General features: G+C 43.7%; 1 protein-coding gene across 2 annotated transcripts; it reads right to left on the bottom strand.

Moving 5' to 3' along the window:
• Positions 1–74: 74 nt before the first annotated feature.
• SSC5D (scavenger receptor cysteine rich family member with 5 domains) lies at positions 75–24,822 on the bottom strand. Of its 2 annotated transcripts, none has more exons than XM_083411055.1 (13): positions 24,541–24,822; positions 15,762–16,112; positions 14,112–14,417; positions 12,566–12,880; positions 11,968–12,273; positions 9,711–10,025; positions 7,511–7,816; positions 5,702–6,016; positions 4,452–4,766; positions 2,622–2,951; positions 1,722–2,045; positions 1,499–1,630; positions 75–998 (listed from the first exon to the last, which is right to left on the bottom strand). In XM_083411055.1, the coding sequence occupies exons 1-13, from the start codon at positions 24,632–24,634 to the stop codon at positions 835–837; spliced, it is 3,573 nt and encodes a 1,190-aa protein (XP_083267181.1). In that variant the 5' UTR covers positions 24,635–24,822; the 3' UTR covers positions 75–834. The 2 variants fall into 2 exon arrangements, with proteins under 2 accessions (XP_083267181.1, XP_083267180.1); XM_083411054.1 differs by lacking the exon at positions 24,541–24,822 and adding an exon at positions 17,426–17,444.
• Between the last annotated feature and the right edge of the window lie 204 nt (positions 24,823–25,026).

Here is a 25,026-nt window from a genome sequence, read left to right on the forward strand (position 1 = left end):
GGCTGCAATCCTACTTGTGTTGATTGCAGTTTACTTCTGAGTAGGTGTGCTTAGGGTCATGCTACAAGACAAACTTTTAAGTCTAGTATCAATGTTTAATAAACAGGCAAATCCAAAAATTTAACTCATCTGGAACAGCACATGCAATTGAGCAATTTCCCTCATTGAACAACCGGCCAATTTACTATGGGTTAGATTTTAAAGCAAGGAAATTGAGGCTGTGCTGCCCTATAAAAACACAGAAGCTAAGCAGGGTTGGTTCCGGTTAGCACTTGGATGGTGGGCGGAAATGGCAATTAAGGCGTATGATCAACAAAGTGGTACAGTCCTCATGCAAGGACTGTATCACCTCACTTTTCATGTTGTAGAGACACTTGTCAGAATCTGACCCCTTTTCCAATAGGAAAATTGTACTGCAACAATTCCTGCAAATGCGTTAGAATAGCAGCAGGAGGCACAGTTCCTGGGTCTTACTATTTACTATGTGATCAGTATGTGCTATAATGGTTACCGCAAGGTTAATGACAAGAAAGGCAAAGTTTTGAAACAAACTTTCTACAACCTCCCCACCCCCCAAGCTTTGACATCACTGATATTTCTAAGGTCTTCTAGTTTGTTGTCTTCTGTCCCTTCCTAATGTCCCTTACTCCCAGAAATTGGGATATCTGAATATTCCTAGGGATCCCAGCAAGTCTCTGAACATTTGTGGTGATGGCACAAGAGCTGGTGGGAAGGATATGTCCTTCTGCAAGGGGATGGCAGAAGGAAGAACCAATCTTCCAGAATGAAACTTATCTCTCACAAGCGGCTGAACCATTGCCTGCTCTTTGTCTCTCAGTTGGCGTCGTCTGTGGCTGAGTCAGAAGTATTTTTCACCAGGTGGATGGTGTCACCATCAGAGTCACCTTCAGATGCAATTTGCTCTCTTCCCCTGGTATAAATCTCTCGAATGCCGTTGACCATATCCGATCCAACAGTGATGTTTTCCATAAATCCTTCTGCAACAAAACAATAAAGTGAATTGATTGAGCTCCCAGACTAGTGATCTCAAGACTCCAAAATCCCATTATATTCCAGCAACAGATCCTTGCGCTCTCTTCTTATTGGAACCACAGGAACTACAGCCAGACATTTGGCTTCCGAAAATCGTTTGAAAACCAGAACACTCACTTCCGGGTTTCAGTCGTTCAGGAGCCAATTTGTTCAGGAGCCAAGGCATTTGGCTTCCAAGGTACAACTGTACTGAATTTAAATAAATGTATATAATGCAGAATTCTTGTTCTTGTATGTAGCATTTGGGATACACTCCAGAAACACTATTTTATAACTTGTGCACTGAAAATGAAACGAAACCTGGAAGAGGTGAGTTATTCAGGGCAGAAGATGGCTATCAGGTGGGAACTGCACAGGTTACTTTCTGCAAAAACATCAGTGCAGACTAGCCCTGGGATTGGCAATCAGGTGAGCTAGACTGGAAAATTGGTTGGCACATTCTTACCTCCTCTTCCAGCTAAAGGGTTAACCCAAATTGATTTTCCTCTCCTTTTCCTCATGTAGAGCACAGCAGCAGCACCTATGAGCACAGCAGCAGCCAAGAGACTTAGGATCACTGCAGCGGCTGTAGAAGAGGCTGTGAAAGAAGCAGAGAGTAAAAATTGTCAGATTTGCTCCCCTAAACCCCTTAAAGTGTTCCTTAAGAATAGGCTGGATCACAGAAGTACCTGCATGTCCCTTGCACACTGCTCCAGCGTAGGAGTTGCAGATGCACTTATGGGGGCCTGTGGGGGCGGCATAGCATTCAGTGACTGATGCTTCTTCTCCAGTACATTGCACTTCATTCAGAAAGGCTGGGCCAACACTGTTGCCATATTGGTTTCCCGTCGGTGCCGACAATGCTTCACCACAACCCAATTGCCGGCATATCACCTTGGCTTCTTTAAGACCCCATCCAGAGTCACCAACAGAGACCCAAGTGCCATTTTGATTCAGTTCCACTCGCCCTTCACAGGAATGGGGGCCATTAGCCAATCGCACTTGCATAGGACCTGCAGGAAGAAAGAGGAAGAAGTCATAGGTTGTTCCCTACTGAGGTGATGCACTTTGTGCAACAGTCTGCCCAGAAAGGCTTCCTTGGTACCCACTTCAATGCCATTTCAGCACTTTGAAAATTGGTCTAAGTTACAGATAAATTTTTGAGTTTGCAAAACTCTTATGTTGGTGATATCTTCTTTTAAACACAATTTTAGGGGAAAAAAACATTTAAACTTATTGATTATGCTTTAGGGAAGATCAGTCCAGTTAACAGAAAAAGTTGAATGTTAATTGGAGTTTGAATAATATTAGCCAAAATATGAGATATTATGTAAAGAAGCTTACAAATGTTGCATTGGTCACTACAGAATTTCCTCCTCCTGTTTTATATTTAATCGTTTGCACACCGCCCTGATATTTCATGATATGGCAGTATGGAGATTCTTTTACAAATAGTGCAACAAACTAAATGATAATATTTTTCTCACAATCACAGCTTTCTGAAGCTGTTTTTATTTTGTTTTTTAAAAGTTAGAGATTCATTCCAAGTTAAGGATTTATATGTGTGCTATATGCCCCGAAAGAGTTACCTGAGCACACCACGCTAGCATCCTCCGAGTGATCACAGTCATGTTCTCCTACGGAACGTCCCCGGCAGTCTCTCAGGGATGTTTCCGTGCCTGTACAATTCACATCATCCAGCCAGACGGGGCCAGGGCCTCGTCCAAAGTGTGCCCCGTGTAGGGCTTCCAAAGCAATGCCGCATCCCAGCTGCTTACACACAACGCTAGCATCCGGAAGGCCCCATCCATCATCACACACAGTTCCCCACTGCTGCTGGTGCATGACTTCAACTCTCCCAGAACAGGAGTTTGGGCCATCTTCTAGTCTGATGTTAATCACATTGATGGTGGATGACTCTATAGAGAACCCAATATGAACAAAAATCAGTGCAGGTGTAAAGATGTGACTGGAAGGTTCCCCATCCACATAAGGGATGGGGGACTGTGAGCATAAGAGTTTATCTGCAGCAACTGCCAAGCTCTGAAAATTAAAATACAGGAAATGCAGGCCCATCACTTCAACTGGGAACACCAAGGATCTCATGACCAAGGAAAAAACAAGGAAAGCAAGAAGCTCAATGAAAGCAATTTCAAAGCAGGAGGTGGAAAAACATGGCTGCTGTCCCAAGTCTGCTGTCTGACCTTAGGCAAGTTGAAATTGTGCACCTTTCACTCCACATCTTAGCACATGTATTTTTGTGACATTCTCCCTGCAAGACCAGAAGTCTCCAAATATTTCTGGGCCTCAGAATTATCCCCAGGCCACAGTGCCAGATTTATGCACAAACTAAATAAGTTATTATTTTGAGCCTCTGCTCATCCCTCCAAATATGAAGGGGTGTCTGTGTTGAATTTCACTTTTTAAACAATTGGTTAAAAAATAAAACAGGCTCTGAAACAGACATTATACTGACATAACAAAAATATACTTAATGGCTACTCAGTTATTTGTCATTTTCTATACTGTGTTTATAAATCCATGCTGTCCACAGGTTTAGGTGCTGCAAAGCAGTTGCAGCAACTATTTATTTATATGGAAATTTCATTAGGCCATCTGTCCATAAGTTGTCAAACAGCACCAGTGGCAGGTGACCTCTGGTTCAGGTCAAATGCAGACTACATCAGGCTTGTTGCAAGATCTATATTTTAGTTTGATTGCTAGTTTTTACCTGCATCCTCATCTATGTACCAGTATATGCAAATATCAAGCCTAATTGTTCATTTTGTTAAATTTATAAGCTGTGCTTCCTCCCAGAGAAGCCCCAAACAGAAAGGACTGTTTCCATTGTCCCTTCTGTTAGACTAACACACATTTTTGATAATGCTATGCGGTGTCTTAAACTTGGCATATAGTAGGGCCTCAGGATGTCTTAATACAGCCCTACCAGGCCACACCCCTCACTGTTTTTGCCTGACTGCAGCATGTCTTTGAATTCTTGCTTGCCTAGATAGAGGAAGAATAGTGAGGTGTGTGTAGAAACTAATCTATGCAGAAGGGATTGTGCCTCTCAGGCTGAAAAATGTTCCCAAGCAATGTGGCGTCCTAATGTTGTGTGTCCTGGCACTGCATGTGGGGTCCTCTGAATATTGAGGGGGGCCACCCCTAAAAAAAAAGATGGGGGGAGGGCAAAGTACCTCAGTCCCCAGGAGCTGGTGTCCTTGAGAGACACTGACAAGAATTTTAAGAACTTCGATACAACACAAATGGGGGTTGGGAAGGAAGTCAAAGTGCATTGTGCAAATAGTCCCTCTGCTCCTCCATCACATCCAGCAGAGAATTTCCCCCCATCTCTTCACCCCATCCCTGGGCATGTCATTCCTGGGCATGGAAACAACAAGGTGGCCATAGCAGGTTACCTGAACAAACAACTCCCGCATCTTGGTCATGATTACAGTTATTGTTCCCCTGGGTATTTGCACTGCACTCTTGGATGGCATCTTCTGTGCCTTTACAGTTCACATTATCTAGCCAGATGGATCCTGATCCACGTCCGAAATGAGCTCCGCGTGGGGCTAATGAAGCCTTTCCACAGCCCAGTTGCCTGCAGATGACTTCAGCATCTTGCATATCCCACGTACGGTCACAAACAGTTCCCCACTGTTCACTGTGGGGCGGCCGGAATTCGATTCTCCCACTGCAGCGATTTGTGCCATTTACTAGTCTGAGATCATCTAAGAATAAAACGGGAGGGTCAAGTGATTAACTCCACAGAGAACAACTCCAAGTGGCTCTTTAAAAAACCAATGTCAGGACTTGGATGAATTCTTTCCCTTTTCCTCCTGGCTGTCTTAAACAGCTGGCAGAAATCAGCAGGATCTGATGATGGTTCCCCATCATGAACATGCAGTCAGCTTCAGATTGTAGGGGAAACAAATAACAGACTTGTCAGTTGATCCTGTTTCACTTTGTAGATGACAGACTGCATTACTCTGCTGCCACTGTGAGCTTGGACCTGTTTTAGTACTTTGCTGCTGGTATGTGTAATTAAAACATGCAATCAAAGACCTCTTGTTTGTGAAACAAAGGGTGGCATGCAAAAATTAGGTCCTGCTCATGGTAGATGAGTCATATAATCTCCCTGTCTCAAGCAAGGAGCCATCATCACCAGGAGACTTTGTAAGGAAGATGTAGGACAGCGGTTTGGTGTTTTAAAAGAATGGCTCAAATCAGGGAATCCTTGAGAGGATTTATGGGGCTAGGAATGACCCGCTTGCCTTGTCACTGCCTCCTTTTTGTGTGGGATATTGCACCAGAGCATAGGGACACGGCCTAGGACTTGCCGATCAGAAGGTCAGTGGTTCGAATCCCCGCAATGGGGTGAGCTCCAGTTGCTTGGTCCCTGCTCCTGCCAACCTAGCAGTTCGAAAGCACGTCAAAAGTGCAAAGTAGATAAATAGGAACCGCTCTGGTGGGAAGGTAAAGGGCGTTTCCGTGTGCTGCTCTGGTTCGCCAGAAGTGGCTTAGTCATGCTGGCCACATGACCCGGAAGCTGTACGCTGGCTCCCTTGGCCAATAGAGAGAGATGAGCACCACAACCCCAGAGTCGGTCACGACTGGACCTAATGGTCAGGGGTCCCTTTACCTTTATTGCACCAGAGCAGATTACCTGAACATACAACACCAGCATCTTCTCCGTGGTTACAGTCATTGGTTCCCAAAGGCTTGGCCTTGCAAGCAGTGAGAGAAGCTTCTGTTCCTGTACATTCGACATCATCCAACCAGATGGGATCGACTCCTCGCCCAAATTGAGCTCCACGGGGGGCAGCTATGGCTGATCCACAATCAAGGTACCTACACACAACGACTGCTTCATTTAGGTCCCAGCTGTCATCGCACACAGTTCCATATTGGTTGAGATGAAACACTTCCACCCTACCAGAGCACCGATGGCTGCCATTGACCAGCCTTAGCTCCACCGGATCTGGAATAGTAAAAGTTATAACATGGAAACACAAAGCCACAGATATTTCAAGAAGACTCCCAAGAAAGATGATGTTTCATTTTTACTCATGCTAGTATTGGTTATACCTAATCTCATCTGGACTGAGGCCAGTGCTGTCCATTACTCTGACAAATTAAGGTTTCGCCAAAACTGTGTTTGCCAATAAATACATTTAATTCTTTTTATTTATTTGCAAAATTTCTATGCTGCCCACATTAGGGGGAAGGGAAACCATCAAGGTGGTAAACAGCATTAATGAAAGTAATATAAAAGTACATTTTAGATAAGTACAAAACACATTACCCGTCAGTAGAGCAGAACTGATGCATCAACATGGCTGATCACACCTCAAGGAGAGCTTGGGTGAACAGATGGGTTTTAAGCAGATTCCTAAATGCCAAAACTATAGGAGCTTACCTGATGTTCACTGGAAGCACATTTCAAAGGACTGGTGCCTTCACACTAAAGACCCTGCTCTTAGTAGACATAAGATGAACCTTGAGAACTTGTGACACTGCTATGAGTACCTCTTCTAAGGATTGAAGTATCTGGGATATACAAGGCAAGATGTTCCCAGAGGTAAGCTAATCCCTGTTGGTTCTGGGCTTTCTATACTAACAACAAGACCTTAAATGTGGCCTGGTGACATATTGGTGACCAGTAGAGTTATTTAAGCACAGATGTTGTTCACAGTATTCTCCTTTCCTGTCCCTGCTGATTATCTCCTGCAAAAGCCTTTTGGGGAATTTCTCAAACTTAAGAGGGAGATAGATCAGCAGTACATAGCACAATACCCAGCTTATGAGAGTCAGCGGATGGTCATAAAATAGGAAGCTGGCAGTGGATGGTGTAGCAGTTGAGCTGGAATTCGGCTGGGGAAATTTGAAATCACATCCCTGATTTCCCATATGACATGATGTCACTCCTATGTATAGTTACCTACAAATAGGTTCCCTTGAACTCAGCAATGCTCACTTCTAATTACATAGGTTCAACTTGTAAAATAAGTTCAGTTTTAACAACTTTAGCTTTAAATTAGAAATGCAAAAAATCTTGCAAAGAAGGATTACCATTTAAACAGGCAGCATGAAGGACAAATTCCTTCAAAGCGAAAAAAGTACCCTTTGCTTATTTACCTCATTTTCAGTCTTCCTCTATGCAAATACAGTACAAACCACTGTAAAACTTGAAAGCTTAGTTATCATTCAGTTGCCAGATCAATGAAAGTATTTCAGTTTCCCTGGTGCTCATCGCTCCTGCTCTAAAGTGCTAGAGCCATGTTCCCCTGCTATTCCTTCTCCACTATACATAGTCTAGGCAAAGAAGAAGACTTGGTCCTGCATCCCAGCCAACCCGAGATTGGAAGACAATGGCCTGCAGTGCAAGGTCTCCAAAGTTTCATGCAAGAGGGAAGCAGGTTTATGTAATAGTAACATGTATGTTCCAAACCATTAAGCATGGAATATAATTTACCTGCACACTCAACACCAGCATCTTCTCCATGATTGCAGTTATTGATCCCCCAAGCGCTTGCTGGGCACTGACTGAGGGCTGTTTCTGTTCCTTGACAGTTCACATCATCCAACCAGATGGGCCCTGTTCCTCGTCCAAATGCAGCTTTTGTACGAGCTTTCAGAGCAACGCCACAGCCCAACTCTTTGCAGATGACCTCAGCCTGCTTAAGGCCCCAGCGATCATCACACACAGTGCCCCACTGATGATTGTGGAAGATCTCCACTCTTCCTGAGCAACGACTTGAGCCATTCACCAGCCTGAGTTCTGATGGGAAATAAAACATTGAAGGACGCCACTTATTAAGCCAAGACATTATTGGCAAGGTTCTTGAACATCTTATGTCTAATAGCTAAGGAGGCTGCGCCTCATCTCACAATGGGCATGAATACATCAAGTCATTTTTCTTCCCATGAGGAGAAGCTGTTCCCCATGCCATTTCCCTCAATGAATGCTGATGTTTGCCTCAGAAATGGCCATTTACATCCTCCCAAGGTGAATATCAAATTGAGAGTGGGGAGGGAATTTTCTCCCCCCCCCAATTTTTTAAAATTAATTTTCCAGATTTAAAACAAACATATCATCAAACATAAAAAGAAAACATAAACAAACAAACAAACAAACATATATCCTAACTGTAGAAATGCCACTTTTGTTAACATTGTTAGATGACTTCCTCGATTCCCCCTGACTGAGTTTCCGTATAAATCATTGTAGCAGTTTTCCAAAACTAATTTTACATAAAATTTACTTGGTCCAATTAACATCTTTCTTTCTTTTCATTTTAACTTTTATCCATAATATTCTACAACATCACATATTTAAATCCTAGGCTGATTTGATACTCATAAGCAATTCTATTTAAGTTATCTTAACATATTTAACTAAATAGTCTTTAAATTTCTTCCATTCCTCTTGATACTCCTCCTCCTTCTGGTAGCGGACTCTTCTGGTCAGGTTGGTTAGATCCGAAAAGTCCATCATCTTCATCTGCCATTTATCCACTGTTGGTACTTCTTGTAATTTCCAATTTTTGGCCAACAAAATTCTAGCAGCAGTTGTGGCATACAAAAACAATCTAAAATCTTTTTGGGACAATTCCAAACCTATTATTCCAAGAAGAAAGGCCTCTGGTTTCTTAATAAATGTATATTTCATTATAAATCTTTTCCCAGAAGTCTTTCACCTTGGGACAAGTCCACCACATATGATAAAAAGTACCTTCTTTTTCTTTACATTTCCAACATAGATTATCACTCTTATGATAAATCTTTGCGAGTTCTACAGGGGTTAAGTACCATCTATGGGCAGGGAATTTTCATAAGGAAAACACAATGGAGGAAAGAATTGAAACCCCCTCAGACAGCCCTAATCTGGACCGGCCTTCCACAGCTGGTTCTATTTCTCCTCTCTTTTAAAGAAATATGACATACATTTATTGCAGGGGTGGGGAACTTGTGGTTCTTGGCCTAATTTAACTCAGCCCATAGATATGGGGTGTCACAGAGGGAGAGAGAGAGAAGAGGGGAGAGAGGGGAGGGAGAGAAGGACAGTTATGCAATCCTACAATGTTGTAAAACCCGGCCCATTTTGGTTCTACCCACTGCTGCATGCAGACCCTGGCAAGTTACTCCCATGGGAATATGGCCCTGAGAGAAAAAAAGTATTATCCATCCCTAATTTTAATGTATCATTTGGTTATGTCTCAGACAGAGTGCTCTCTTCCTTGTTTGGAAACTGGACAACTTCCTGTGTAGTTGTTGAATATAAAACAGGGAATAAAGAAGCATGAACAAAAACTTAGCTGGTTTCTGGAGTGCTGAAATAGCAAGCTTGTTTACTTATGTTGTGAACTGCTTCTGTGGAACATGTGCTCATAAAACAAATTGTGGTATGTATCCATAAAAATAAAAACAAATAGATGAAGTTTAAAGGGGTGGATGAAATTAGCAAGGTGTCCTGTTGAGCCTATCTAATGAAGGATGTGGAAAGGAAGGAAGGAAAGAAGAAAGGGAGAAAGATCCATTGAAGATTGTTCTTCTTCTATAATTATTATCAGTAGTAGACCTCTGGAGAAACCCACTGTTGACAAAACAGCTCCTTCAACTTTTAGCCACTTTCTAAGGCCATAGTATGGCACTCCCTAGTGGTCTCCCATTACCTGAGCACACAGCACCAGCATCTTCTCCATGATTGCAATTATGTTCTCCCCAGGCTTTGAGGCGGCAGTCTCTGAGGGCAGCTTCTGTCCCTTTACATTTGACATCATCCAGCCAGATGTTGCCTTCACCTCTTCCAAACTGAGCTCCTCGGGGAGCCCCCAAGGCTACTCCGCAGTCAAGTTCCTTGCACACGACTTGGGCACTGTTCAGATCCCAGCCATCATCACACACTGTCCCCCACTGCTGGTTGTGGAGCACCTCAACTCTCCCAACACAGCGACTTGTACCATTCACCAGTCTGATCTCATGGGGGTCTGAAAAAGTCAAAGGAATGGTTATTTTTTCCACTTTCCAGTTCTCCAGCCTCCCTTGCTTTTGTTCCCATTTGTGGCAATCCATCCAGTAATACTGAGGTTACTCAAGTGTGTAACTGATCAATGTGAAAGCAATGGGTCTGGTCATCTTGGTGAATGTGAACAAGAGGTTCTCTCCTTTACAACTGTGTCTTTGGCCTGGCAGGTTGGCTTCTGGAAATCTGAAACCCTATTGTCTCCAAAAGGACAAATAGTGGTTCAAACAGCTGATGTCTAGGCTCAACTGGAAAAGATTGGCTGATTTTCCTCACTTATGTGTAGTAGCTAAGTGGTAGCCTTAGGCAAGCTGTTATATCATCATCGTGACCCCTCTCCATGTGACTATGGAACATTCTGTTCACTGCAGATGCTTTATCAGCTGTTAGCAAAAAGGACTTGTATCTGGTTGGTTTCCCAGTTTATTATCTCCCCCATCCACTGCAGTCTAAGTTTGACAGATGGGAAAATCACCAACAATCAGCTAATCGCTGGGACTTGCAGAGAGCTTTGCAAGGGTCTTTCCTTTGCAAGACCTGACAATCAGCTGATTGTTGGACTTTGTGAAGACCTTGGCAAAGCTGTTTGCAACATGCTCCACAAGACCTGAAAGTCTTGTGGAAGGCTTTCCTAGCACCATCATTATATATCTACGCTGGCTACCAGTACGTTTCTGAGCACAATTCAAAGTGTTGGTGCTGACCTTTAAAGCCCTAAGCGGCTTTGGCCTTGTGTACCCAAAGGAGCATCTCCACCCACATCGTTCAGCCTAGACACTGATATTCAGCTCCGAGGGCTTTCTGGTAGTTCCCTCACTGTGATAAGTGAAATTACAGGGAATCAGGCAGAGGGCCTTCTCGGTAGTGGCGCCCACCATGTGTAGCACCCTCCATCAGATGTTAAGGAGATAAAGAACTACACTACATATAGAAGACATCTGAAGGCAGCCCTGCATCAGGAAGCTTTTAATGTTTGATATTTTATTATGTTTTTATAGGTGTTGGAAGCTACCCAGAGTGAATGGGTAACCCAGCCAGATAGGTGGTGTATAAATAATCAAAATTTTTGTTGTTGTTGTCCTCATCATCATGGCCAAAAACTTTCCTCTATCTCTTGGCCTTTGGCTTCAAACTTAGAAGTGGGTGGGATGTTTTAAATGTATTCCTCACCTTGGCTTTAATGAATGGGGGGTGGGGCCGGTGTTGTTTGGTTGTAAGTTGCTTTGAGTTGCCTTGGGCAAGAAAAAGTGACCAACAAATTTAATTGATAATAATAATTGTGACACCCCATGAAGAGCACTTTCTATAGGGCTTTGCAGGTGCCATCTGAAAACGCTATTTCAACTGAACCAGGTTGAACTGAACCTACCTGGCACCTGATGTCATATATGAAATCAGGTGTAGAACAGGTGAGTATGGTTGGTTCAACCAACCATTTGGCCCAATTAAGCCCACAGGCTGAAGGTTCCCCACTCTTGACTTAAAGAGTGCTACATTTTAAGGCTTTCATTTTGCTAGTGGCTGGAAAGCAACTTCTCCAGTGGACACCGAAGACTAGAAGATGCGAGATGGTTTTTAATGGCTTGCTGCTATGAGCTATTGTTCTGCCAGACACGTCTTCTAGGACAAAGACTAGGACAAACAATTATGGAAGTTTCAGTCTAGCTAGTCCTTGCCACTGGCTGGTAGGGAGGTGAAAAGAAGCTGAAGTTTGCAATTGCTTTTGGTGGAACTGGCACTATTTTAAATACTTGCATTGTCTTTCAGGGTAGTTGCCAAACACTTCTGCCATTTTTTTAGGCCACAACCTACTTCCTTCAGAGCTTTCATCTAGATAATTTACCTTGGTAGAGTACCTGACTGTAATGAAGAATGGATTTGAACTACATCACATAGTACAAAATTACCTGAGCACTCCACACTTGCATCCCTGCTGTGGTCACAGGTATGCTCTCCCCAGGGTCTTTTTTGGCATTCACTCAGAGCTGCTTCTTTTCCTGTGCAGTTAACTCTGTCTAGCCAGATAGTACCAGATCCTTGGCCAAACTGTGCGCTGCCTGACACTGTTACAGGTTGTCCACAGTCCAGTTCCCTGCACACGACGTGGGCATCATTCATATCCCAATCAGAACCACAAATTGTTCCCCACTGCTTGTTGTGATACACCTCGACCCGCCCTGAGCACCGACTTGTGCCGTCCACTAGGCGAAGCTCTGATGGGACAAAAAAAGAGTTTAAACACCAAAAAAGTAATCCTGCAGAGAATTCCTTGAGCAAGAATAGGTGGATAATATCACTGAAACACCTTGGGGCGGGGGGAAGTGAGCATAGGTTTGGATTAGATGACTTACAAGAGACCCCTCCCCACTCTATGATTCCATTCTTTGAAGTACAGACTTGTTGGACTCTTATTGGCGAGGATTATCCACTAATACAAAATAGTTGAACAATAATATCCTCCCATGCTCTTTGCTTCATTTCTGATTGGGGGAAAGTGTGCCTTACCTGCGCATACAACACCGGCATCTTCTGTATGGGTGCAATCATGTACTCCCCAGTCTTTTGCTTGGCATTTGCTGATGGCAGTCTCTGACCCTGTACAGTTAACGCCATCCAGCCAAATGGGACCAGTTCCTGCTCCAAAACGAGAACCTCGTGGGGCTGATATAGGAGTTCCACAGCCAAGATAACTACACACGACTGCAGCGTCATCAAGGTCCCAATCGTCATCACATATGGTCCCCCAGAGTTTATCATGCAGGATCTCAACTCTCCCAGAACAGTGATTGGGGCCATTTATTAATCTGAGCTCAGGGGGTTCTGAGAATGAGGAAAACATTGAGAAATAATGGACAATTTTTTTTTGAGTTAGTTTCATGCATAACTGTTTCCACCAATTCCCTGTCCTCTGCTACTACCACAATCTTATTTTGATTCTCTGGGATGCCTACAGATATGCACAGTGTTATGAGTCTGTGGGTGCCAGAGTTTGTGAGTGCTGTATTTCCCTAAATTCCTGGATCTAGTATATGTTGGCATTTAATCAGTGCTTGGGGTGTTAATTAACTGTGTGAATTAAGTGATGTACTAGAAACTAATTTCCTGGAATCAGCGAGTGTAAAAAGCTAATGAAGACAGGCCAGCCACCCTTTGCCCTTCATTCTGGTACCCATTTAGATTTGAGGAGCAAGCCTGTAATGAGTGTGGAATAACCAGCCTCCTTTAACCAAATGCTTAAGTCTAATTAATGCACAAAGAAGTTAAAGCCAGACTTAGCTATGTCACTTCCCCCCACCTTGGGATAAAATGGACAATTAAGTCTTTGTTTCCTTCAGTCTACCTTTTTGGTGTGTGAGGACATATGAGCTGATTGCTCCAGCTTAGCCGCATGGCTTTCACCAGCCTCTTTTGTTTCAGACCAGAATGGAGTCCAAAATTAGCATTTCCCTATGCCAATAGTTTAGGAGCTTTTACCATTTTGTAACCAAGCTACATTTTACTGCCTGTGCAACCCATCTGACTGCTGTATGGAAAAGCACATGAGTGTGACCTAAGGAAGATTTGTAAGTAAACCAATTCATAGCTTTAAAAACATGTTTGTTTTTTCTATGATAGGATTAGTAGGAAACTTTGGCAGAAGCTTTCAAGCAGGTTATCTTTGGAGCTTACTTGGAGGGGCACATTTTTAAAGGTTTTACAGCTTATATTTCCATGCTTTATTTTGTTACATGTTTTGCCATGTTACATCTCTGTTGGGGTTCTTTCACCAAAGAGTACTTGGCCCAAACTAAGCAATTCATAGCACAGAGGCCTCAAACATCTGAGTATTAAAGGTCTCCTACCACAACCCATATTATGGTCTCACTCCAGTTTGGGTTCCTGATGCTGTTAAGGTTATATGTCATTTGGCTGCTAGTTCTAGACTAGGCACTACTTTCCCATGGTTAAATGAGTAGCTGAAATATATATTCTTCAGGCTCGGGGACAGAGTATGTGATTATTATTTTAAATTTTCATTGTTCCTAAATTGTACAAATCCATAGATTATTACCTTCACACTCCACACCAGCATCCTTGCTATGGGCACAGCTGTGTTCTGTCAATGTTTTTGGTGGACATTTCCTTAGACTGTCTTCATCCCCTGTGCAATTCACTTGATCCATCCAGATGGGGCCAGATCCCTGTCCAAATTTAGCTGCAAGTGTTGCTTTTAGAGCAGCTCCACAGCCCACTTCCCGGCACACAACATGGGCATCAGCTAGGTCCCATCCATTGTCACACACTGTTCCCCATCTTTGGTTATGAAGCAACTCGACCCTGCCAGTACATGGAGACGAACCACCTGCCAGTCTCACCTCTGTTTAGAGAGAAAAGGGAAAAAGGGAAACACTAAAGTAGCAGGCCTTTAAGGTCTGGAGTTTTTTTTAAAACAACAACAACAACAACAACAGCAACATTTTAGATCACATACAAACATAATAATTCACCTTCTCAGCAAAACCAATGATCCTTTCAGTATTTCACCTTTGTCAGTAGCCCATCAGATTCCTTGTGCATGTTGAACATGGGGTGTTGATGGAATCCATTTTCTTTGGTGTGTTCCCAGAGTTCTGGAGACACAGCATCACCAGTGGACACTGTTGTTTGGTTTCTATCTGCCATTTTTAATCATCCCTGACTGACGTTTCTCCTCCATGAAGTAACTCAAGGGTTATCAACCTTTCTAAGTCCATGGCAAATTTGTTATATTGAATGAATGCTGTGGGTGCGACTCCCCCCCTCACTTTTTTCCACCCTCCCCAGATCAGAGTTAGAGAGAGAGAGAGAGGATGCATGCACACCTCACTGTCCAAGGGGGTCTGGGTAAAAATAAGACTCATTTGAATTAATCTGAGCCTTGAAAAGCACATAGAGCTGAAAGAGGTAGTGGGAAAGTGTGTCACACTTTTGACTTCCTCCTCCAGCTCTATTTACATTTTGAAGGCAAAAAAGGTAACCATCCTCACCACCTTATGACTAAGGGGCTGGGGTGGAGTCAATGGCTTCATGTGTTGGGATGGATTTGGAAGGTAGGTTGGGATATATGATTTATTATTCTTCCTCTTACTCACTTGAGTAAGATTAGCATCTGGTTTAGCAGAGTTAAAATATATATACCACCCTTTGCGGCATTAACGTGGAAACTTGGGACAAAGCTGTGCAGCTTTCTAAAATTATCCAGGATGCCTTTGGGAGGCTGGAGCTTCCCCTTTATTTATCCCTATATAAATAAAATAGCAACACAGAAGTCTGTAATGTAACAATATAAAACTATTGTTTACTTACATAAAGCTGCAGACTTGATTCAAGGCAAAATAGACTTCTAGATTATAAAATACATGGTTTACATCAAAGATGGTGCCTGTGCTCAGGGGCATACAGACCATGCATCCTATCCCTATGGCTGCATGATGAGAAAGGTCTCAGGCAGCTTTCATTTTAATCACACTCATTAACCACATTTTGATTTTGTAACAATAAATGCAATTCTACTCTTTTACCCAGATTGGACTCTGCATTTGATTGCTATCTTGCATTTCACTGCAATATCCCCATGATGTGCTGTAACTCTAGAACACAAATTTTGAAATTCACACCTCCATGGGCATGTAGGGATGCACATCTTATCAAGGACATGTGTTTACCTTGCTGCATAACCTACCTGAGCAAAGAACGCCAGCATCTTCTCCGTGATGGCAGTCATTGTCTCCCCAAGCCCTTGCTGGGCATTGACTGAGGGCTGATTCTGTCCCTGTGCATCTGAGTTCATCTAGCCAGATGCGACCAACTCCTCTTCCAAAATATGCTTCACGGTGGGCTGATATTGCAGCTGCACAGCCCAGTTGCCGACATACTACTCTGGCTTCCTCGATGCCCCAGCTGTCATCACAAACAGTGCCCCACTCTCCATTATGGAGCACCTCGACTCTCCCACTGCAGCGACTCGAACCATTCACCAACCTGATCTCAGCTTGGGCTGGTTCTTCAGGAGGTGAACTCCAAACTCCACCACCTAGGTACACAAGTTTCAGAAAGTGGATTAGCCATTTTAATTAATTTTAAATTGACTTTAACTTTTACTTTAATTTTAATTTCCCAGTCAAATGATCCAGATTGTGCTCCAAAATATATTTCCCTTCATTTAGTTACACCTTTCCCACTGCTGCAAAATAAATAAGGTGTCGTAGCAGTAGCGAGCAATTGGCTGGAGTGTTACTACGCAATGAGATGAATAGCAATGATTTTATTTTATTTATTTTATTGTTTATATCTCTCTTTCTTTTAAGCTAGCTGAGCTTCTCTGTCTGTCTGTCTCTCAGCATTCAGACCTGAGGTTATAATGCTAGTGTTTCTGTCCCATTCTACAACATTCTTTTTACACTGCATTTCCTGTTGCATTGTGGAACAATGTCTTTTTGATTGCTATACCATATAGCACTAAATTTCATTCTCACCAGTGGGTGGCGTGTGACACATGTGTGCTTCTGTTTCTCTGCAATTCACTCCTGAAAACGGTGGGAAAGAACTGTGTGCTCAGAATACGGCCCCATGATTTTTTTTGGGGTGAACAGGGTTGCAAAATATATATTTTTTTCCTGGAAGCAATGAACATAGTGTCGGCATGCAGAGGGTCACAAGGCCAGCTGGCTAGCCCCAGCTGAGTCGTCTCCTTCCAGCCGTCCCACTGTGAAGACCCCTCAGCTTCTGCTCCGAAGTAAACCAGTGACCCAGGCTTCAAAGCCAGGACACACTATATTAGCAGAGCAAACTGTGCACACAGAATAGGCATGAGGCTTGTGAAAGCATACTACAACTACGTATTTATTAATCATAAATCAGGACAAAGAAACACTTCGACTCTCTCTTTGTCTTCTCGCGAGAGAGTCCAAAAGCAAAAGCAATAACACAGCGGAAATTCCGCTAACACCACCAAAACAGTGCTGGAATGTAAACAGACATGTGACACGTAACAGTTCCATGTCTGCTCTTTAAGGTGGAATAGAAATTTCCCAACACATAGAACTTCCACTGGGTTTGCAGAAGCAGATTTTATATCATGTGGAAGATTGCACATTACATGAACATTATTAGGCAAGTAAACATCAGGAAAATGAAATGGTCTGAATGCAGCCCTGCCTTCCCCCCTTAACTTAGCTGACTTTAGCTGACCTTCACCAACAAAGTGAAGTTTTTGCACAATTCATATATTGACAGCTTATGGACGCAGACTTTCTTTGGATAAATACAATTACATTTAGAATGGGTTTACACAGAATATACTGAGTTGTTGATAATTATATGCATATTAGGATAATAAGAACATACACATCTGTATATTAAAGGATGGTATTGTAACAATATTTTTTTTCATTCACTTGCTTTTTTCCTTTCTTCTTTTCTCAGTCTTTTAATAAATGAAATTCAATAATGATGATGATGATGATGATGATGATGATGATGATGTTTTGGCACCAGGCAGGAATAGCTTATTACTCAGGCTTCAGATATCTAACTCAGTTTTCTCTTATTTTCACTTCCCATGTCCCTCATCAACTGACCATTTCTTCCAATTGACAGTTAACTGTCCTGTGTTTCTTGCTCTGCCCCCACCCCCCGTTGATACACTGTCAACAAATAGCTGCTGCTAAAGAGGCTTGCAACATATTAACAGCACAAGGCTCTGAACTTTGACAGTTACACTCCGACATCAGCAGAGGTCACAGTATTCGTTTCCAAAGCACAGAACATAAACATTTGGCATTTGTCCACACTATGCCATTATCTACCGTATTTTTCGCCCCATAGGACGCACTTTTCCCCCTCCAAAAATGAAGGCGAAATGTGTGTGTGTCCTATGGGGCAAATGCAGGCATTCGCTGAAGCCTGGAGAGCGAGAGGGGTCGGTGCGCACAAACCCCTCTCGCTCTCCAGGCTTTGCGCGGCTCTCCGCAAGGCACGGGAGCCCAGTGCCGGGCTCCCATGGCTTGCGGAGAGTTGCCTGTTCTGGGGGCTGGGGTCGGGGGAAGCTCCGGCTTCCCCCGCCCCAGCCCCGCACTTGGGGGGGGAATAATTTCCCCCCCTTTATTTTCCCCCCAAAAAACTAGGTGCCACTTATGGGACGGTGCGTCCTATAGGGCGAAAAATACGGTACTTTTCCAGTAGGGATAGGCAAATTGTCAATTTCAATTACTCCCTCTTTCTCATTTTTCTAAACTTAAATTGACTCCTCCACTTTCCCACCTCACACTGATTTTTTAAAAAACAACAACAAAAACAAAACAAAAAGTTGTGTAATTTCACCAGCATTTCAGTGCAAATTTCTCATAATACACACACATTTTGTATGTGATTTTGCTTAAGAGGCTCCTCTGAACACGTGCAGCATGATTTTCCCTGCCCCACTGTTTTTTCCACTACTCCATGCCTGATATCCTTTGTACACTACATTTCCTCCTCCTCCACCACTTCTTCCTCCTCCTTCTACTCTCTCTCTCTCTCTCTCTCTCTCTCTCTCTCTCTCTCCCTCCCTCCCTCCCTCCCTCTCCCTTTCCCTTTCCCTCTTCCGCTCTCTCCCTTCCTCTCTTACGGGGTGATTCACAATTGGTATAGCACTTCTTCTTTTTTCCCTACTTGGGGCCCAACCCCCGAAATTCCCATTTGGTACAGACCCACTTGCCCTTCCCACTGTGATTTTGTAACCTTGATACACCCCACTTCCCCCCTGCTCCCTGCTATCATGAATCATTTGACCACATTGTGCCAACATGGTACACTTTCCTTCCTGTATTCAAGGAATTCTCTCTTAGTACACTACTTCCCCTTAACTTTCTAGCTCTCTTACACACACACACACACACACACACACACACTACATCTCTTCCTGCTTCTCAGACAAACATGCATGCATACCCCCCTTCCTTTCTCTCCTTAACAAATACACACTGAACAAGTATTCCCCCACCCCAGGCACACATCCATACATTTGCATCTCTCTCTCTCTCTCTCTCTCTCACACACACACACACACACACACACACGCACACAGACAACTTATCTCCACTTATCTCTCTCTCACACACACTTTTGCTTCTATTCTGAAGTCCAATTTGCGCGCGCGCGCACACACACACACACACACAGACGTGTATATAAAATATGATATATAATTGAAGTGTTATGGGGTGAGGCCCATCTTGGGAAGCAGTTTCTGTGCAGCAGAGGTATTTTTATCCAAGAGAATTGCTGCCTGCCTAGCCCCCTTCCTGTTGTGGACACCAGCCATCCCCTTCAGCCTTTCTGACCCTACCTTCATCTTAGCTCCCAAGGCAGCAACAGCCACAGCAAGGTCCCCAGAGGCTGCCTCCGCTCACCCACCTGCTCACTTACTCTCACCCCTCACAGGTGAATTCCTGTCTGCCTAGCCCCCTTCCATGTGTAGTGGTGAAACCACCTTCCCTCTTATTTTTCTGTCTTCTCCTCAGCTTGCCTCCCAGCAGTGGTTATGGCAGGCTTCCCTCAGGCTGCCTTGGCTTGCAGTGGTACCTCGGTTTTTGAATGTTATCTGTTCCAGAAGACCGTTTGAGTTCCAAAATGTTCAAAAACCAAAACATTTACTTCCGGAAGCATTTTTTTATGGAAAACTCAATATGGAAGACATGTGGCACGTTCGACTTCTAAAAGTGTTCGAAAACTGAAGCATTTACTTCCGGGTTTATGGCATTCGAGTTCCAAAACGTTCGTCAGTGGAGACATTCAAAAACCGAGGTACCACTGTACTGTAATGGGTTTTAGCCAATATGTGCTTCTGCCAATCGCATATATATATATTGTTGAAACTGCAAAAAATCTGCAAAGTCATGGGGTGGTAGTCAACTGTGATTTACTTTTTGGTTGAGTTTTTTTCTTCAATTGTCTGCCTATTTCTTGATCTTTCAATCTCTCTTTAGCTTTAAAATATTGAAAGATGACAAATATAAGGATGTTATGGATAAATATTGGCAAAATACAGACATCTTGAAAAAAAATGCAGAGTTTAAATGAGGAAAATCAGCCCCCCCCCAAAAAAAAATAAGTTGATCAATGGGCAGAGCAATCCAACCAGCTTCCTGGTTGGGGGAAAAATTACTACAGGACCACCACAACATCCAAAGTTGCAATGGCTCACACCAGGTAGGTCAGGTGGTATGGCAGGAGGCAGCCTTTTCTGCTATTTTCCATCCATTCTCAAAAATTCCTCCCACTGATGACAATTGGAGGGATTTCACAGCAACAGCTCTAGGTCTGGCATCTTTTCACAATTGGCCTGGGGCCAGTCTGGAGAAAGGTAAGGCAGATTCATGGCCTCTTCTGTCCTGCTCCTATTTCTGGTTCTACATGCATAGAAAAGCACCAACAGAGCTTTCCTCCACCACCCTGAGAAAGCCTCTGTCAAGGCAAGTGGCAAGGCAAGTCCACAGTGTCCTATGGCCCCTCAGCTATCCTTCAACAGAACAAAGGACAGCTCTCTAAATGAGATAGCAACATATGGATAGACATCAAATTAGAATAATGAACAATCAAATTAATTATTCCAAAGGTTTGGAAATAAACTGAGTTCCTGAGGAATCTCTCTGCACATTGAATTTCCTAATTTCCTTGTGGTAAGCAAGATTGGTTTATAAGCTTACTGCTTAAAGTAGAAATAATTCTTACCGACTTGCATTTGTGTTCCTATGACTATTTTTTAAAAAAAAGACAAACAAATCCAGCAACATCTCAAAAAACTTTGCACTATCAGCATTGTTCTTTTTCAAACAAAATAGATGGTTCTCTGAAACATTGAGCAAGCCTCAGATTTCATAACCTCTGGACAAAGGACACTTTCTCATGCAGTGCAAAACTAGAAAAAGATGAGCATAGCTCACTGGCTGATTTGACCTATGAGAGACCTTGCTCTGAAACCCTACTAACATTACTAGTACACTAGTAGCAAACCCAGAAAGCTTTAGTGCAATGGTGAGCTCCAACAAGAGGTGATTGCTCTTCTCCACACCAGCGCTGTTCCCTGGAGCCTTCCACTCCCTTTTAGAAAGCAGCTACAGGTGTACAATTGTTTCTGGCCCTGAGAACCTCTTCCATCTGGATTTGTACCTTTATGTTTGGATTTCTCAACATAGTTCCTGGGTAGCCCTGCTCCTCCAGATTGTTTTGTTTTTTTAAAAACCCTCCCTCTGGCAATGATCCCAGTCTTATCTGGGTCCTCCCTATATGACTGCCCTTGGGGGGATGTCCTGACAGAGCAGTTAGGTTTCCCTCAGGTCTGCTCCCTGGAGATTTAAGGCACTTTGTGCCAGTCCTGACACCTGGTTCTCCTCGTTGGATCAACCAACCCAACAATACTTTCCTAACAGCTTTGGCTTTGCTATGGCAATGTTGGTTGCTGTATTCAGGGCTTGGTTGGAATTCGCCCATCAGACAAATTTGCACTGGTCTGAAGGGTTTTGCCTATCTTATAGCAATCATCACAACTTTGGTGGTTTAGGCATTGGGCGACCTTAGTCTTGGATGGAGGGGAGGTTGTGTCTTCTGCCTCCCCCACCTGAACAAGGCTACCCCATTAAAGGGATCTGGGAAGGAGTTGCTTCTCTCCATATGTCCAGATGGGGGCTTGGGCCACAGTGCTCCCCTGTGGGGATCCCACTATTTGATGTAAGTCATAGGAATCCCCACTGCTGAGTTGACCCTTGATGTCATTTCTGGCAGGCTGGCCAGAAGTAAATGGTTACCCATTGCCTATGCTAAACCTTTTCATCTGTAGCAAACAAAGTTGTGGCCTGATCTGATTCCATTCTGATTGTGTGGTGTTCCTTATTTCTATCCCAACAAGTGTCCCAGGAGCCCAGTCTAAATGTCACTAGTGGCCGACAGATTTGTTATAGCCCATTAGAAGAAGAGAAGAGTTTGGATTTGATATCCTGCTTTATCACTACCCTAAGGAGTCTCAAAGCGGCTAACAGTCTCCTTTCCCTTCCTCCCCCACAATAAACACTCTGTGAGGTGAGTGAGGCTGAGAGACTTCAGAAAAGTGTGACTGGCCCAAGGTCACCCAGCAGCTGCATGTGGAGGAGCAGGGAAGCAAACCCGGTTCGCCAGATTATGAGTCCACTGCTCTTAACCACTACACCACACTGGCTCTGAAAGTCTTCTGATGCTTTACCACGTGAGACATAGTTCGCCAATGTCTGGAACATCCCTTTGTCAGAATGCTTGACCAGACACAGATGGTTGGTCTGAGGAGAGGCTAAATCCCTTTAAGACTTTGCATTTGTGGGGTATGTGAGGTAGAAAATCTCACCCATTATATACTCCATTGGGCAGGGTTTTGCCCAGTATCTTCTCTGTGTGATGGGCTCATGGGAAAAGGCTGTCCCATGAGCCCTTGCTGAAGAGGGGAGGGAAAAGCATATATAAGGCTGCTTCCGCTGGAGCTCACAGCCATTTTGCTTTGAGAGATTCCCATCTGCCCACCCTCAGGTTAGAGCCTTTGCTGAGCAATTCTGAGTCACTTGTTGACAGGGCTAGAAAGGAACTTTTCTCTCTCAAACTGATTGGCACTTGGTTGGGGTTGTTTTTTCCACTTTTCCCTCAGTGAAATTATGGTTTTCCTTTGTTAGGTGGAAGAACGTTGTTTGTATGAGGGCAGAAATGGCATTGGTCAGGATCAACATTGTATGGGGGACCCCCATAAGGGGCCTGAGGGGAGAATTGACCATGGCAGACCTAAGCGTGGGTTCAGTATTGGAATCTGCACCCTGGTCCCCCAGTGAGAATTTGCTTGCTTGACTTGCACCATGGCAAGGTTCAACACTGGACGACTCCCATTATACAGGTTTGGAGCGATCCAAAACCAGCGGATCCATTCCATCAACATGGGGCTTGTGGAATGATGAACTGATCCTGGGACCCGATGCCATGCCAACCCTTGCCTTGACTGCTGCTGTCAATAAAGAATTGGCCTGATTTTATGCCATCACCGTTGTACAGTCTGGTTATTTTGCTACTCTCATAATGTGCCTGGGGAAAAGACATGTAAGGACATGTAGCCACCCTATGAACGACTTACATAGCTAGCGTATATGGTCTACCTCTCCCTCTTCCCCCCGTTAAGAAGGAACATACAAGTTACTTTTCCTCATACAGTGGTACCTCAGGTTACATACACTTCAGGTTACATATGCTTCAGGTTACAGACTCCGCTAACCCAGAAATAGTGCTTCAGGTTAAGAACTTTGCTTCAGGATGAGAACAGAAATTGTGCTCCAGTGGCGTGGCAGCAGCAGGAGGCCCCATTAGCTAAAGTGGTGCTTCAGGTTAAGAACATTTCAGGTTAAGTACGTAACTCCGGAACGAATTAAGTACTTAACCCGAGGTACCACTGTACTAATCTACAGTCTTCCTTTCTATAACTGGAGATAAAATGAACATGTCCTAGTCTTCAGTTTATAGCAGCAGCACTTAATGAAGGCTCTATCTGAATCCTACAGGAGCAAAAGTTAATTAGTGGTGAGAACACACTGCACATGCTCAGATACCCATCAGTTTGTTTTTCACTTATCCTGAAATAAGATCAAGACTAGATCAAGATCAAGGAGAGGGCTGACTTTAGATTTTCATGGTTGGTTTTTTTATATACTGTGATGATTGAGCCTTTGAAGTTTACCAATGCATTGCAAAAAGCCAGATTACCGTATTTTTCGCACTATAAGACGCACCAGACCACAAGACGCACCTAGTTTTTGGAGGAGGAAAACAAGAAAAGAAATATTCTGAATCTCAGAAGCCAGAACAGCAAGAGGGATCGCTGCGCAGTTAAAGCAGCAATCCCTCTTGCTGTTCTTGCTTCTGGGATAGCTGCGCAGCGTGCACTCGCTCCATAAGATGCACACACATTTTCCCTTACTTTTTAGGAGGGAAAAAGTGAGTCTTATAGAGCAAAAAATACAGTATATACTCAAGATCTATTAATAGTAGGGTATAACTAAGCACATCTGAATCCAGAGTATTGATTTGTGCTTAAGTACAAAAAAAGTTTCATTCATCAAGTCAAGCATTCTTTGCAAGAACCCCTATAACTATCAGACACCAGACCAGCCAAAAGTAGACCACAATCCAATTTCTCACCCTTTCAGGTTTGCTGGATCAGACAAAAAGCTACCTACTTCATCTTTCTTTCCAAGAGCTCCAGCAACCATCAGGCACCATATGGTCCACCAGAATTAGTCCAGTGGGTCATCAATCCCCTTGCAACCATCTTCTAGCCACTGCTGATCTAGTGGGATCTTTAACAGCCAAGCAGTGGGATTTTGTAGGCACTGATGGTGGAACATCAGCAGTGACAGAAAGAGTTGCAGGCACCTATTTGCTAATATGCAACTTAAAAGAGATGACAAGGCTCAACTCACCCCAAAGAGATACCAAGAGAATAAGGACCATCGCCCCCTGTCCCAGCCATCTTCCTAGAGAGTTCCCCCAAAAGGGGACAGTGCAGGCAGCCATAGGTCCTAGGGACTCAACTAGGTGAGAGGAGGTTTCTCACTTGAATGGAGTGCTCAGATCCTGAACATTTGGGCTGCAGCTTGTCCTGATGAGATACGCACACAGGTCAATGCCACGGGCAAAGGTTGGGAGGCAAAATGCTCGGAAGGGGCTGGTGGAAACTGAGAGGGAGGAGCATAATTCAGTGTAACTTGGCTGACAGCTGACACTGCTGTTTTTACCATTTTGACATTGTGAAACAACTTTCGGTTCCCTCAAATGGCTAGTTTCTTTCAAGGCTTCAGTATTTTCTCCAAGGGTCTTTATAGCTGAATCCTGAGTGTATCGTTGGGGTTTTGTTTGAGTCAAGTCTCAGCCCCATTACTAGTGTCAGGGATCCTTTATAGAATATG

The sequence above is a fragment of the Podarcis tiliguerta genome, assembly GCF_965153285.1.
Source record: "Podarcis tiliguerta genome assembly, chromosome: 13".
In the NCBI taxonomy this organism is placed as follows: domain Eukaryota; kingdom Metazoa; phylum Chordata; class Lepidosauria; order Squamata; family Lacertidae; genus Podarcis; species Podarcis tiliguerta.